Source organism: Chlorocebus sabaeus, chromosome 8 (genome assembly GCF_047675955.1).
Source record: "Chlorocebus sabaeus isolate Y175 chromosome 8, mChlSab1.0.hap1, whole genome shotgun sequence".
Lineage (NCBI taxonomy): Eukaryota > Metazoa > Chordata > Mammalia > Primates > Cercopithecidae > Chlorocebus > Chlorocebus sabaeus.
In genome coordinates, this window is record NC_132911.1 from 37,859,251 (window position 1) to 37,876,034 (window position 16,784).

The following is a 16,784-nucleotide window of genomic DNA, read 5'->3' on the forward strand; positions in this document are numbered from 1 at the left end:
TCTTAGAAAACTGTAGTACAGTTATCAAAACTGGGAAATTAACATTGGTAAATATTATCAGCACAACTAAAGAAAGACCTTCTTTCGATTTTACCAGTTTTTCCACTCACACTTAATTCTCTTTAGTCTGTTGCAGTTCCAAAGCCATTGTTTATCTTTCATGACCATGATATTTTTTAAGTGTTTTAATGAGTTATTTTGTTGAATATTCCTCAGTGAGGATTTGTCTGATGTTTTCTCATGATAAGACGGAAGTTAGGCAGTTTGGGGAAGAATAACACAGAAACAATGTCTTATAGCATCATCTCATGGGATTCGTGATGTCAGTAGGTCTTACTGGTTACGTTGACCATGATAATTTGGTTAAGGCGATTCTGCTAGCTTTCCCCACTGTAAAAAGCTACTGTCTTTCCCTTTATACTTAACAAATGTCTTCAGCAAAAGTACATCGAGTCTATCTGTGCAAATATCTTGTTTGTTTTTAAACTTATGTCCACTAATTTTAGCACCCATCAGTGGATATTGTCTGCAACAATTATGACCGTGTTGTTTGATGATTTTCTATTTCCTCTTTCCCTTTTCCATTATTTAATTTATTATTTGTATCAGTATGGACTCATATATATTTACTTTATTCCAGGGAGTGTAATCCAATACCTTATTTTGTTGTTTAAATTATTCCAGCTTTGGCAATTAGGAGCTTCTTCAAGAAGTTGGTTCTTGTGTTTTTTCAATAAACCGCATCTTTTAAAAAAAAATTTTTTTTTCTTACTTTGAGGCATCAAAAGGTGTTCCTGGCCAATTTTATATTTTCTGTGCCCCAGGCCTACTTCTTCACTGAGCCCTGGTTCCTTTGATTGGAGCATATTGTTTAGAAATTAACATCTAGGTGCTCACTTCCGTATAGCACATATACCAAAATTGGAATGATACCGAGAAGATGCATGGCCCCTGTGCAAGAATAACATGCAAATTCGTGAAGCGTTATAAACAAATAAAAATTAATAGCTAGGTGTTAGGTGTGCTATTACTAGGCGTCATTGCTTCTAGACTCCCTCAGTGGTCAGAGATAGGAAATGCACGTGTGTATGTACAAACCTGCATGTACACACATAACAATTTATATTGATACCTGGGATGACAGCCTTCTTCCTTTCCTTATTTGTAACATCTTCCAACAGTGGGAAATGTGAATAATTAGATAGATAATTATCTACAATATATTTACTTTATTTCACAATATACTTTATTTATTTTGTTATAGAGATCAGGGTCTCACTCTGGCTGGTATGCAGTGATGCAGTCCTGGCTCACTGCAGCTTCAACCTTCTGGGCTCAAGCGATCCTCCTGCCTCAGCCCCCTGAGTAGCTGGGATCACAGGCACACACCACCACACCTAGTTGGGTTTTTTTATTTTAATTTTTTAGAGGTGGGATCTTACTGTGTTGCCTAGGCTGTTCTCAAACTCCTGGGCTCAAGCCATCATCTTGCCTCAGCCTCCCAGGGTCTTGGGAGGGAGCCACCATACTTGACCTTGTTCATATTTAATATGCACATAAAGTAGTTTCAGAATTTCTTTCTTTTTATTTTTTTTGAAATGGAATCTCACCCTGTCACCCAGGCTTGAGTGCAATGGTGCAATCTCGGCCCACTGCAACCTCTGCCTCCGGGGTTCGAGTGATTCTTCTGCCTCAGCCTCCTGAGTAGCTGGGATTACAGGTACATGCCACCACGCCTGGCTAATTTTTTGTATCTTTAGTAGAGACGGGGTTTCACCATGTTAGCCAGGCTGGTCTTGAACTCCAGACCTCGTGATCTGCCCGCCTCAGCCTCCCAGAGTGCTGGGATTACAGGCGTGAGCCACCGCACCCGGCCAGTTTCAGAATTTCTTTTTTTTTTTTTTTTTTTTTTGAGACGGAGTCTGGCTCTGTCGCCCGGGCTGGAGTGCAGTGGCTGGATCTCAGCTCACTGCAAGCTCCGCCTCCCGGGTTCATGCCATTCTCCTGCCTCAGCCTCCCGAGTAGCTGGGACTACAGGCGCCCGCCACCTCGCCTGGCTAGTTTTTTGTATTTTTTTAGTAGAGACGGGGTTTCACCGTGTTAGCCAGGATGGTCTCGATCTCCTGACCTCGTGATCCGCCCGTCTCGGCCTCCCAAAGTGCTGGGATTACAGGCTTGAGCCACCGCGCCCGGCCCAGTTTCAGAATTTCTAACCCCTGGAAGAAACATTTGCTGAGTAGATTATAGCATTTATGTATAGCTCTTTTTTTCTTTAGCCTTGCCATTACTTGGTCCAAGATACTGGTAACTTAGATTAGTTCTTTTCTTCCCCACTTCCTTTAGTGTGGTCATGTCCAGTTAAGTTAGTTAATTTACTAGTGTTTGATGCCATTTTGGATTCTCCCACATGTTGATTGTTTCTGTGTATGTATGTTTGGAGTGAGGATGTGTGAAACACTATGGTTCTGGGAGTCAGAGTTGTACAGAATGGTTTACAAAATGTCACTCCCTCATCACCCCTAAAATGCCCTTCTCATTCTCTTTTTTCCACCATCTTCCCACCCACACTCTAGTTTCTAGTTTATCCTTCCTGTATTTCTTCCCAAATGAGTAGATACAGTACATGTATATATTCTTTTATCTCCTTTTTTTAAATTTGTTTTTGGGTTTTTTTGGTTTGATTTGTTTTCTGAGGCTGAAAGATAGTGGCGTGATCTCGGCTCACTGCAGCCTTCACCTCCTTGGCTCAAGCAATTCTCATGCTGAAGCCTCCCAAATAGCTGGGACTACAGGTGTGTGCCACCACCCCCGGTTATTTTTGTATTTCTAGTAGAGATGGGGTTTCGCCATGTTGGCCAGGCTGGTCTCAAACTCAGGTGATCACCCATCTCAGCCTCCCAAAGTGCTGGGATAACACATGTGAGCCACTGCGCCCAGCCTTGTCTCCTTTTTTATACATGAATAGCAGCGTGCTATAGTCTTTGCTCCATGCAATTGTTTATTTTTATTTTTATTTTTATTTTATTTTATTTTATTTTGAGAAAGGTTCTTGCTCTGTCATCCAGGCTGCAGTGCAGTGGTGCGATCTCAGCTCACTGCAGCTTCGACCTCCCGGCTCAAGCAGTCTTCCCATCTTAGCCTTCCAAGTAACTGGGACTACAAGCACACATCACTGCACCCAGTTAAATTTTAATTATTTTTTTAGGGGCAAAGTCTCCTTCACTGTGTTGGCGCAAGATGGTCTTGAACTCCTGACCTCACGTGATCCTCCTTCCTTGGCCTTCCAAAGTGCTGGGATTACAGGCATGAGCCATTGCATCTGGCCTCATTGTTTGTTTGTTTTCGAGATGGGGTCTCTGCCACCCAGGCTGGAGTGCAGTGGTGCAATCATGGCTCACTGCAGCCTCAACCTTCCCTGATAAAATCAGCCTACAAAGCCTCGAAAATCTCTCCCACCTTTTGCCATTTTTTCTTTCTGTGGAAGTCATGGGGTTCTCCCCTGATTATTTATATTCCCCCCTTATCTCACATAATGGCCTGGTAATAAAGTAAGATTCAAACCATATACAGAGGTAGAGAGATGAATTACAGTGAATACCTGTCTTAGTCCCTTTGTGTTGCTACAAAGGAGAACCTGAGGCTGGGTAATTTGTAAAGAAAACAGGTTTATTGGGCTGAAAGAAGCATGGCACCAGCGTCTGCTTCTGGTGAGGATCCCAGGCATGTCTACTCATGGCAGAAGGCAAAGCGGAGCAGGCATTAGATGGCAGAGGAAGCAAGACAGGGAGGGAGGTGCCAGGCTCTTTTTAACAACCAGCTCCTCAGAAACTAATAGAGTGAAAACTCACTCACACCCTCACACTCCTCATTAATCTGCTCTTGAGGGGTCTGCCCTCATGACCCAAACACCTCCCTTCAGACCCCACCTCCAATATTGGGATCAAATTTCAACCTGCACTTAGGAGGGTCAAATACCCAAGTTATAGCGATACCTTATACACTTTTCACCCAGATTTTAACAGTTCTAGATTTTGCCATGTTTGCTTTATCTGTTTATTTCTTCTTTTTCTGAATTAAAAAAACACATATCACCCTATATATGCTAAAAACTATGCATCTCTTAAAAAAATGCGGCTATTGGGGCCGGGCGCAGTGGCTCACGCCTGTAATCCCAGCACTTTGGGAGGTTGACGCAGGCAGATCACCTGAGGTTGAGAGTTCAAGACCAGCCTGACCAACATGGAGAAACCCTGTCTCTACTGAAAATACAAAATTAGCGGGTGCGGTGGCGCATGCCTATAATCCCAGCTACTCGGGAGGCTAAGGCAGGAAAATCTCTTGAACCTGGGAGGCGGTGGAGGTTGCAGTGAGCCGAGATTGTGCCATTGCACTCCAACCTGGGTGACAAGAATGAAACTCCATCTCAAAAAAGAAAAAAAAATGCAGATATTTTCTTTTATAACCGAAATAATTCCTTGCTATTCAAATTCAGTTCATAATCAGATTTCCTTGATTGTCTTAAATACCTGTTCATCTCCTGAGATATTAGTTACAAAAGGAAAATTGTCATTTCGCAGTGGAGAAACCTGGCAGGCATCATCTTGATCAAGTGACCAGAGTGAACATCACTATTTTGATAGCATATATGATACACTGAGGGGCACAACATTACCTCATTGGAGTTCTGAGTAAAAGTAACAATAACCTTGACACCTTGACCTTAAAATGAGGAAACACCAGGTCAGGCACAGTGACTCACGCCTATAATCCCAGTACTTTGGGAGGCTGAAGTGGGTGGAAAACCTGAGTTCAGGAGTTTGATACCAGCCTGGTCAACATAGTGAAACCCCATCCCTACAAAAATACAAAAATTAGCCAGGCATTATGGCAGGCAACTGTAATCCCAGCCACTCGGGAGGCTGAGGCGGGAGAATCGCTTGAACGCAGGAGCCAGAGGTTGCAGTGAGCCGAGATTGCACCATCACACTCCAGCCTGGATGACAGAGCGAGAGACTCCATCTCCAAAACAAAAAGAGAGAGAGAGAGAAAACAGAAAACACCAGACAAATGTAACTGAGGGACATTCTGCAAACTGAAATGACCAATATTCTTCAAAGTGTCAAGCTTATGAAAGGTTGAGGAACTGTTTGAGATTGGAAGAGACTAAGGAGACATGACAACTAAATGAAATATAGAATCTAGGATTAGAACCTGGGCCAGAAAAGGGGTTATTACTTGGATAATTGGCTTAATTTTAAGAAGATCTATGGATTATTTAATAGTGTTGTTAATTTTCTGGTTTTGATGATTATGTTATGATTATACATGATGTGAACATTTGGAAAAACTGAGTGAAGCACACACTAGGACTCTACTATTTTTTGAAAGTCTGAAATTGTTTTAAAACAGTTAAGGTTAGGTGCAGTGGCTCATGCTTGTAATCCCAGAACTTTGAGAGGCCAAGGAGAGCAGATTGCTTGAGTCCAGGAGTTTGAGACCAGCCTGGGCATCGTGGCCAAACCCTGTCTCTACAAAAAATTAGCTGAGTGTAGTAGCACTTGTAGTATCAGCTACTTGGGGGCTGAGGCGGGAGGATTGTTTGAGCCCAGGAATTCAAGGCTGTAGTGAGTCAAGATGACGCCACTGCATTCTAGCCTGAGCAACAGCATGAGACCTTATCTCAAGGGAAAAAAAAAAAAACTAGTTAAGAGGCTAGGCACAATGGCTCATACCTATAATCCTGTTACTTGGGGGGCCAACACAAGAAGATCACCTGAGGTCACGAGTTCAAGGCTGTGGTGAGCTGTGGTTGTGCCACTACACTCCAGACTGAGTAAGAGAGCAAGACCCTGGCTCTAAAAAAAAAAAAAAAAAAAAGATGGGTGTGGTGGCTCACGCCTATAATTCCAACACTTTGGAAGGCCAAGGCGGGCAGATTTCAAGCCCAGGAGTTCAAGACCAGCCTGGGCAGCATGGCAAAACACCATCTCTACAAAAAAAAATGAAATATAGAAATTAGCTGGGCATGGTGGCATGTGCCTGTAGTCCCAGCTACTTGGGAGGCTGAGGTGGGAGGATTGCTTGAGCCCGGGAGGCAGAGGTTGCAGTGAGACGAGATCACACCACTGCACTCCAGCCCAGGTAATAGAGCGATACTCTGTCTCAAAAAAAAAAAAATCTTTTAAACAAAAATTTATTCAAATTAAGTTCCAAACTCATCACCATTGGTTTTTATATTTTAGGGAATATGCAGTATAATTAATATCAATCAGATGTCTTAAAGATAATCAAATGTAGGCCAGGCACAGTGATTCAGCCTGTTATTCCAGCACTTTGACCTGTTATTCCAGGTCAATGCGGGTGGATCACCTGAGGTCAGGAATTCAAGAGCAGCCTGACCAATATGGTGAAACCCCGTCTCTACTAAAAATGTGAACATTAGCCGGGCGTGGTGGCAGGTGCCTGTAATCCCAGCTACTCAGTAGGCTGAGGCAGAAGGATTGCTTGAACCTGGGAGGCAGAGGTTGCAGTGAGCCAAGATCGTGCCACTGTACTCCAGCCTGGGCTACAGAATGAGACTCTGTCTCAAAAAAAAAAAAAAAAAAAAAACCAGGTGCAGTGGCTCACGCCTATAATTCCAACACTTTGGGAGGCCAAGGTGGGCAGATCACGAGGTCAGGAGTTCAAGACCAGCCTGACCAACATGGTGAAACCCCGTCTCTACTAAAAATACAAAAACGAGCCGGGCGTGGTGGCATGCGCCTGTAATCCCAGCTACTCAGGAGACTGAGGCAGGAAAATTGCTTGAACCCAGGGGGTGAAGTTTGTGAGCCGAGATCGCACCACTGCCCTCCAGCCTGGGCGACAGAGCGAGACTCTATCTCGAAAAGGAAGGATAATCGCATGGAATAAAAACTAGGTAACCTAACAACTTTCTCTTTTTTGTTGCTTTCTCATTCTTTGCCAGTATCTTATGTTGAGATTTTTAAACTCCTCAAACACCTGACCTGATATTTGTGATTTTTAAATTTTGTTTTATTGGACTAATGTTTTTGTAGCAATTGTCCCCAAAAACTCAAATAAGTTGCAGGCCTTGTTTTAATCTCTCACCACAGCTCCCCAGTTAAAGATCTCAGATGACCGGCTGACTGTGGTTGGAGAGAAAGGTTACTCTATGGTGAGGGCCTCTCATGGAGTTCGGAAAGGTGCCTGGTACTTTGAAATCACCGTGGATGAGATGCCACCAGATACCGCTGCCAGACTGGGTTGGTCCCAGCCCCTAGGTAAGCTGGGGCCTTAATATGGATATCACAGCAGATAGAGAGGATAGACCATCTGGCCAAGGGCTAAGGCTTCAAGGCTGTTGGGTTTACCAGATTGTGGGCATAGAATTCAGTTCCTGAGAGTTGAGCTGGTTTGCAATTCCTGGGATATTTTTGTAACTCTTTGCTTGTGAGAAAGTTTGTAAGCAATTTTACAAAATTAACCAAAAAACATGAATAGGATCTTTTTCCATCAGCAAACCAGATTTGACTTGCAATCTTCTGACTTCCTGTGTATCTTTTTATTGGGACAGGTAACCTTCAAGCTCCTTTAGGTTATGATAAATTTAGCTATTCTTGGCGGAGCAAAAAGGGAACCAAGTTCCACCAGTCCATTGGCAAACACTACTCTTCTGGCTATGGACAGGGAGACATCCTGGGATTTTATATTAATCTTCCTGAAGACACAGAGACGGCCAAGTCATTGCCAGATACATACAAAGATAAGGTGAGTTTGTCCTCCCCCGGCAGATTCTGGCTTTGAAGATCTGTGGCAGCCAGTGCTTATCTCTGCGGCTTGCGTGATCTCTTAGGAGCTGACCCACGGCTCACGTTTTTTCCTAACCTGTTATGACATTTTCAGAATAACAATCAGTACACAAATAGTCATCCATTCATTCTTCTACCCATCTATCATTTGTCTTTTTTTAGTGCACTGCAGAGAAAATAGACATCAGGACACTTCACTAAGTACTTCAGGATACATAAACTAGAGTTCAACCTGTTTAATTCATTCTTTTGATACAAAATTTATGTAAAATGAAGTATACAAATTTTAAGTGTATATTCACTGAGCGTTGAGTTTGACCTAAACTCCTGTTGAAATGTAGGATCCACCAGGCATGATGGTTCATGCCTATAATCCCAACAATTTGGGAGGCCAAGCTGGGAGGATTGCTTGAGCCCACAAGTTCAAGACCAGCCTGGGTAACATCACAAGATCCCCTCTCTACAAAAGACTAAAAAATTAGTAGGGCATGGCAATGGGTGCCTATATAGTCCCAACTACTTGAAAAGCTGAGATGGGAAGATAATTTAGCCCAGGAGTTCAAAGTTACAGTGAGCTGTGATCACACCATTGCACTCCCCCAAAAAAAGAGATGTAGACACTTACCATCACCTCAGGAAGTTTCCTCATGCCTTTTCCCAGTTAGTCCCCACCCCCACATAGAGGCAACCACTGTTTTAGCTTTCTTTCCCACTATACTTTAATTATTACCTCTTCTTGAACTTAAATGGGCTCATGCAGTCTGTGGTCTTTTACATCTGGCTTTTGAGAGTCGTCCATGTTGCTCCGTATATCTGCACACCCTTTTCAGTGCAGGATAGTACTGCATTGCATGAATGTGCCCCAGTGTGTTTATGCGTTTTCCTACTGACAGACACTTGGGCCGTCTCAGGTTTGGGGCTACTATGAACAAGATGCTATGAATATTCTTGTACACGTCATTTTGGATCATTGGATAGTTACATATTCAGCTTTATAAGAAATTGCCAAACTCTTTTCCCACCATGTATGAGACTTTTAGTTGCTGACATTTATGATTGTCAACTTAATTGTAGCCATTTTGATGGGTGTATAGTAATATCTCATTGTGAGTTAAATTAGCATTTCTTTAATGACATACTGGACATTTTTCATGTGCTTTTCAGCCACTCATCTGTTTTTTTGTGAAGTTTCTCTTCAAATATTTTGCCTGTTAATATTGCTATTCTGAGACTTGTCTGTTCATTTTTTTTTTTAAGTTTAAATTTTTTTGGTAGAAACGGGGTTTTTTTGGGGTTTTTTTTCCATGTTGCCCAGGCTGGTCTTGAACTACTGGGCTCAAGCAATCAGCCTGCCTCAGCCTTCCAAAATGCTAGGATTAGAGGCATGAGTCACTGCACTTAATAGTGTCTTCTGAGGAACCAAAGTTTTAATTTTTATGAAGTCTAATTTATCAAATTTTTATTTTATAGTTATCTCTTTCCATGAATTAAAACAAAATCTTTGGCAACTCCCGGTCATGAAGATATTCTCCCATGTTTTCCTTTGAAAATATTATGGTTTTAGCTTTTACACATAGGTCTCTAATTTACCCTGGATTAATTTTTTTTTTTTTTTCTGTAGATGAAGTCTCGCTTTGTTGCCCAGGCTGGAGTGCAATGGCGTGGTGTTGGCTCACTGCAACCTCCGTCCGCCTCACAGGTTCAAGCAATTCTCCAGCCTTAGCCTCCTGATTAGCTGGGATTACAGGCACCCGCCACCACACCCAGCTAATTTTTGTATTTTTAGTGGAGACAGGGTTTCACCATGTTGGTCAGGCTGGTCTTGAACTCCTAACCTCAGATAATCCACCTGCCTCGGCCTCCCAAAGTGCTGGGATTATAGGCATGAGCCACTGTGCCTGGCCACATTAATTTTTACATATAGTATGGAAATTAATTTTTTTTCTATATGACTACACAATTATTCCAGCACCATATGTTAACTCTTTCCTTTCTCCACTGGATTTCTTTGATGCCTTTATTGAAAATCAGATGTTTGTGTTAAGGAAAGGTTTACTTTAGAGCTCTGTATTTCAGTGATCTATTTCTTGTCTTTTATGCCCATATCACAGTGTCTTGGTTATCATAGCTTTAGAGTAACTCTTTAAATTTGATAGTGAAAGTACTCTGAGTTTATTCTAATAATAAGCAGCCTACAGTCTCATTTTTATTGATTATATCACACTACTGACTCTTATTGTACCATCCTGCCTTCTGGAACTCTTCAAATAAATACCACACTAATGCCTGGTTTTACAGAACACAGAGGTCTGCACTTAAAGGATTCTGTAAGAGTTTTTTCAATGATTCATTTACATTACAAAAAAAAATTTTTGTTTTTTAATTGGAAAAAAGCAAATTTTTTGACCAGGCGCTGTGGCTCCATGCTTGGGAGGCCAAGGCAGGCAAATCACTTGAGGCCAGGAGCTCGAGGCCAGCCTGGGCAACATGGTGAAACCCTGTCTCTACAAAAAATGCAAAAATTAGTTGGGTGTGATGGCACACACCTGTAATCTCAGCTACTCAAGAGGTTGAGGCCGGGCGCGGTGGCTCACGCCTGTAATCCCAGCACTTTGGGAGGCCGAGATGGGCGGATCACGAGGTCAGGAGATCGAGACCATCCTGGCTAACACGGTGAAACCCTGTCTCTACTAAAAATACAAAAAAAATTAGCCGGGCGCGGTGGCGGGCGTCTGTAGTCCCAGCCACACGGGAGGCTGAGGCAGGAGAATGGCCTGAACCTGGGAGGCGGAGCTTGCAGTGAGTGGAGATTGCGCCACTGCACTCCAGCCTGGGCGACAGAGCAAGACTCCGTCTCAAAAAAAAAAAAAAAAAAAAAAAAAAGAGGTTGAGGCATGAGAATCTTAAGTCTACTTGAGCCTAGAGGACAGAGGTTGCAGTGAGCCAAGATCGTGCCAGAGAACTCCAGCCTGGGTGACAGAGAACAAGACTGTCTCAAAAATAAATAAATAAATAAATAAATAAATGTTTAGTGACATGTCCACATGACAGGCTACTATGGATCTATTCAAAATCCACATATATACTGATTATAAAATGGTCTCTAATGTAGTTGCCAAGTTAAAAACTCAGATGCAAGACAAAACCTATGATATGTTACTATTTGTATGGCTTTTTGGGCCTTTTTTTTTTTTCTTTCTTTCTTTTTTTTTCTTTCGTATGTTTATCTGGTGTTTTATTTTGAGAGGGTCTCGTTCTGTCACCCAGGCTGGAATGCAGTGGTATGCAATCTCGGCACACTGCAGCCTCCGCCTCCCAGGTTCAAGCAGTTCTCCTGCTTCAGCCTCCTAAGTAGCTGGGATTACAGGCGTGCACCACCACGCCCAGCTAATTTTTATATTTTTAGTAGAGACGGGGTTGCGCCATGTTGGCCAGGCTGGTCTCGAATTCCTGGCCTCATGTGATCTGCCTGCCTCAGCCTCCCAAAATGCTGGGATTACAAGCGCGAACCACTGCGCTTGGCCACGTGTGTTTTTTAATTTTGAAGACAATATATGCCTGGATTCTCTGGAAGGATACAAGGACACTGGAACAGTGATTACTTTTTGCAGGGGAAACTGAGGATAAGGGACATAGTAAGAGAGAGAGAGACTCTCATTTTATATGCTTGTATATCTTGGGAATTCTTTTTTTCTAACCATGTTTAATACATATATACGTTAAGAAATTGAAATTTTTAAAATTAATGTCATATATTTCTCTGGAAGTGAATAAATAGACTCTTAAGAACCAGTAAGAAAGAGGCGACCCAGAGACCACCTGTGGGAACAGATGGGAAACTAGGACGTGGAAGAAGGTGACCTTCAAAATATTTTCTTTTTTTTTTTTTTTTTTTTTGAGATGGAGTCTCGCTCTGTCACCCAGGCTGGAGTGCAGTGGCCGGATCTCAGCTCACTGCAAGCTCTGCCTCCTGGGTTCATGCCATTCTCCTGCCTCAGCCTCCTAAGTAGCTGGGACTACAGGCGCCTGCCACCACCCCCGGCTAATTTTTTTGTATTTTTAGTAGAGATGGGGTTTCACCGTGTTAGCCAGGATGGTCTCGATCTCCTGACCTCGTGATCCGCCCGTCTCGGCCTCCCAAAGTGCTGGGATTACAGGCTTGAGCCACCGTGCCCGGCCACCTTCAAAATATTTTCATACAATAAGGGATTGTAGTCTGGGTGCGGAGGCTCATGCCTGTAATCCCGGCACTTTGGGAAGCTGAGGCAGGTGGATCACCAGAGGTCAGGAGTTCGAGACCAGCCTGGCCAACATGGCGAAACCCTGTCTTTACTAAAAATACAAAAAGTAGCCGGGTGTGGTGGCGCATGCCTGTAGTCCTAGCTGCGTGGGAGGCTGAGACAGGAGAATTGCTTGAACCTGGGAGGCCGAGGTTGCAGTGAGCCAAGATCACACCACTGCACTCCAGCCTGGGTGACAGAGTGAGACTGTCTCAAAAAAATAAAAAAAGAATAGGCCGGGCTCGGTGGCTCACGCCTGTAATCCCAGCACTTTGGGAGACCAAGGCGAGTGGATCACCTGAGGTCAGGAGTTTGAGACCAGCCTGGCCAACATAGTGAAACTCCATCTCTAATAAAGATACAAAAAATTAGCCTGGTGTAGTGGTGCGCACCTGTAATCCCAGCTACTCGGGAGCCTGAGGCAGGAGAATCACTTGAACCCGGGAGACGGAGGTTGCAGTGAGAAGAGATCGCACCATTGCACTCCAGCCTGGGCAACAAGAGCGAAACTCCATCTCAAAAAAAAAAAAAAGAGTACGAGATTGTAGACTCAAGAAACTTGTCATTTCTTTCAGTGAGATTATTGGAAAAGATGTGTGAATTTAGCCACTTTTATGGGTATTTTTATTGTGGTGTGTATGTATTTATATTATTAAGTATTTTTTCACATTTCTTACTAAAGGCCTTTTGAAAATGTTTTAATAAACATGTGCCATCTGGTATTTTTAAAGAAGTGTGTAATAATTCAAAATGTAGCAAAACTCAACTGCAAAGATTTTTAATATCTGTTGTAGAGCTCAAGGTGTTAACACTTTGTGTGCAGATGCATTTTTTTCATGATGATGGAGCCGATGCTTTATTGTGCTTTTTTTTCTTTCTTCGTTTTCAAGGCTTTGATAAAATTCAAGAGTTATTTGTATTTTGAGGAAAAAGATTTTGTGGATAAAGCAGAGAAGAGCCTGAAACAGACTCCCCATAGTGAGGTGAGTCATGGCCATAAGAAAATTAGAATCATAAGGCCTTGAGGGTTAGGACCCATTCCTTCATTATAAAAGTGAGGAACACAAGGCCCAAAGGGGAACAAAGGGGCATCTGGTAGCCCCACTAGCCAATGGCAAGCTCGCCCTCTGCTTATTGTGTTTTGCTCTTTATGTAGTACCATGCTGCTGCTGTTAGAGGCATGATCCTGTTCTTTCAGGATCATTCTGTAGAGAAATCTGTAAGAGACTGAGGAAGCAAATCCAGTGTCTTTATTCTTTATCAGAGGAGGTTATCAAGTCCAAAGGGAGGGAACCTGGAGTGGGAGAGTAGACCTTGTGGTGTGGTCCAGGGGCACTAGGAGCTGTAACGTCTCACTCAGTGTCCTTCAGAACTTTCTCTGCCTCCACTTCCGGAGTTGCTGGAAACATGTCTGCCCAAGGTCATAGCACAGTCAGAGAAAGGCTGGCACATCTGGGCCAAGCACAAGGGCCAAAAATAAAAAGGGAAGTTGGGTGGAGAGGAAGAAAGTTAAGCTGGAAACTTTTTTTTTGTAAAAATGCTAATGCTGTAAAGCCACCCAGGACACTAATACAAGGAGATGTAGGTGAAATAAAGTAGAGTTTCAGCTGTTTTTAGGAAAGAAATACTAAAGAGAAAAAATTATTAGATCTAAAGATGCAATAACCAGAAAGCCCCCTCTTGCTAAGAAGAGAAGGCAGCCTTTTCTGAAGAACTGAAGTGGTCAAGAGAGAATATTCAGTCTAATTCTGGGAGAGAAAGGGAAGAACATGAGAATCCAGAGATGTGACGTAAGAGTCTTAGAGAACTTCAAAGTGAAAAAACAGAAGTGAGAACTGACACAAGGGAAAGGGATTGATAAATAAGCACTCTTAAACAGGTGTAGTCCCAAGGAGTCCATGGAAGGCCAGCTTGCTTTAAAAAAAAAAAAAGATTGTAGAGATGAGGTCTCACTATGTTGCCCAGGCTAGTCTTGAACTCCTGCCCTCAAGTAATCCTCTCTCCTCGGCCTCCCAGCTTACTTTTATAAATACAATGCAATGAATAATAAAATATAGAACTGTTTGGTATATGTAGCACAGGAATTCAGAAAACAAAGCCCAGGAGTTTGAGACCAGCCTGGGCAATATAGTGAGATCCTGTCTCTATAAAAAAATGTTTTTAATTAGCTGGATATGGTGGTGTATGCCTGTAGTCCCAGCTACTTGGAAGGCTGATGTGGGAGGATCACTTGAGCCAAGGAGGTTGAGGCTGCAGTGAGCCAAGATCACACCACTGTACTTCAGCCTGGGTGACAGAGTGAGATCCTGTCTCAAAAAAGAAAAAAAGAAGCCTGAATAGTGCAGATTAACATGCTTGAAAAATCAAAAGTATTATAAAAATTGAAGATACTGTTGTTATTACACAAGTTATGTACTGTTCTTAGGTGTGTGATTAGCAGTCTGGCAGCAGCACTTCTGACGTATTTTCCTAGAGAGTTCTTTTTTTGTTTGTTCTTTACAATTCTGAAGTAAAATCATGGTTTTTGTTCCAGATAATATTTTATAAAAATGGTGTCAATCAAGGTGTGGCTTACAAAGATATTTTTGAGGGAGTTTACTTTCCAGCCATCTCACTGTACAAGAGCTGCACGGTACGTACATGTTTCCATCCCGTGGGCAAAACTTGAGGGAAGCAGATGAATGGGTTGCGATGACAAAGTTACTGAGTGCTGGAAAGAAATCCAAGCAGCCTTAGAGTTGCACGTGTGTTGCTACCATTACTGTTTAGTCCAAAAACAGCTTGGGCATCTTAGGGAGTATTTGCTGGATAGAAAAAGGTCCTGCAATTAATATGTGCTATACTTTTCCCTTGAGTGCGTGGTGTGGTGTTACTCTTCGGTAGGAAGGATAAAAATGCACATACACAGAGTAGCTGGGGTGTGCTCATTTTTTGGTTTTTGTTTTTGTAGAGACAGGATCTCACTACATTGCCCTGGCTGGTCTCAAAGTCATGGGCTCAAGCAGTTCTCCCAGCTCAGCCTCCCAAAGTGCTGGGATTACAGATAGGCATGAGCTACTATATCTGGCAGGTTTTTGTTTTTGTTTTTAAATATGATCCAACATGAAGAAGGGTACTATCATTAGGGTCTGTTGGTCTTAAAAATATGTAGGTAGGTAGACACAGATGTAGATATATAGAAAAGTTGGAGCCGGGTGCACTGGCTCACGCTTGTAATCCCAGCACTTTGGAAGGCCAAGGTGGGCGGATCACTTGAAGTCGGGTTCGAGACCAGCCTGGCCAACATGGCGAAACCCCATCTCTACTGAAGATACAAAAATTAGCTGGGCTTAGTGGCACATGCCTGTAATTCCAGCTACTCAGGAGTCTGAGGCAGGAGAATCGCTTGAACCCGGGAGGCAGAGGTTGCAGTGAGCCAAGATCATGCCACTGCACTCCAGCCTGGTGACAGAGCAAGACTCCATCTCAAAAAAGAAAGAAAAAGAAAAGTTAATGCATGAAGATTTCCATGTATTTTCAGTCTGTCAGTAGGCACCATTGAAGCAGGTAAAAAAAAGGAAATCTTTAGATTGTAAACAGTGTAAACCAAAAACTGTCTTGAGACAGATCTCAATCAATTTAGAAGTTTATTTTGCCAAAGTTAAGGACCTGCCCGTAAGAAAAAAACACAGAATCACAGAAACAGTCTGTGGTCTGTGCCTTTCTCCAAGGATGAATTTGATGACTTAAAAATTTAAAAAAGAAAAAGGGCTGGCCGGAGTGGCTCATGGTGGTAATCCCAATGCTTTGGGAGGCCAATATAAGAATCAGTTGAACCCAGGACCTTGAGACCAGCCTGGGCAACATAGCAAAAACCCCTGTCTACAAAAAATACAAAGAATTAGCCAGGCCTGGTGGTACATGCCTGCAGTCCCAGCTACTTGGGAGGCTGAGGTGGAAGGATCTGCTGAGCCCAGGAGGTCAAGGGTGCAGTGAACCATGATCACATTGTTGGCGCTGCAGCCTGGACAATAGAGTCAGAGCCTGTCTCAAAAAAATAAAAAGTAAAATAAAGGGGAGATGCGGGCTGGAGGGGAAAGTGGGAGGGTATCGTCATCCACATGTTGCAAGAGAAAAGGAGCAGATAGGGGAAAGTCAATTATGTATTCATCTCATGCCCAGTAAATCGGTACTTCACATAAGATAAGGTGAACATAAAGTAACTGCCTATGGGGATATTTAAGCTTTTATCTGTAGGTGTCTGCTTAGCAACAAAAGGAAAGGCAGTTCCTTGCATGACTCAGCTTTCAGCTTAATTTTTTCCTTTTGACAGAGCAAATTGGGATCCTGAATTTTTATTTTCTTTGACAACAAAAATCAACCCTGATCTCTTTTAGTTACCTAATTCTTAATGGACATCAGGATGTTGACCACTTTTAGTAATATTTAATGTATATCTCATTTGTTCCATTTATCCCCCGAGTATTGTAGCCACGTTTAAAGTGAAAATTTCCTGTGTCAAATTAACTTTTCCAATATTTTTTGTCCATTTTTTCCATGTCTGCTTGAATTGAATTCGCTCCAGGTTTCCATTAACTTTGGACCATGCTTCAAGTATCCTCCGAAGGATCTCACTTACCGCCCTGTGAGTAACATTACAAATGCCTGCATGCATCCTCGGCATTGCCGTGACTGCTCTAGTCACCGTGTTCTG

The 16,784-nt window shown here is 42.7% G+C and overlaps 1 protein-coding gene and 1 non-coding gene across 5 annotated transcripts in view; both read left to right on the forward strand.

The window, feature by feature from the left end:
• ASH2L (ASH2 like, histone lysine methyltransferase complex subunit) overlaps positions 1–16,784 on the forward strand; it is a 39,585-nt gene that overhangs the window by 17,739 nt on the left and 5,062 nt on the right. For all 4 annotated transcript variants that reach the window (XM_037983599.2, XM_007962183.3, XM_037983602.2 and 1 more), the window contains 5 exons: positions 7,116–7,283; positions 7,577–7,770; positions 12,982–13,074; positions 14,625–14,723; positions 16,656–16,715. In XM_037983599.2, coding sequence (XP_037839527.1) covers positions 7,116–7,283; positions 7,577–7,770; positions 12,982–13,074; positions 14,625–14,723; positions 16,656–16,715 — 614 coding nt within the window. The remainder of the gene's footprint in view (positions 1–7,115; positions 7,284–7,576; positions 7,771–12,981; positions 13,075–14,624; positions 14,724–16,655; positions 16,716–16,784) is intronic.
• Positions 890–996, forward strand: LOC119618951 (U6 spliceosomal RNA). The gene has a single exon (XR_005235296.1). It is a non-coding gene; the product is annotated as a U6 spliceosomal RNA (small nuclear RNA).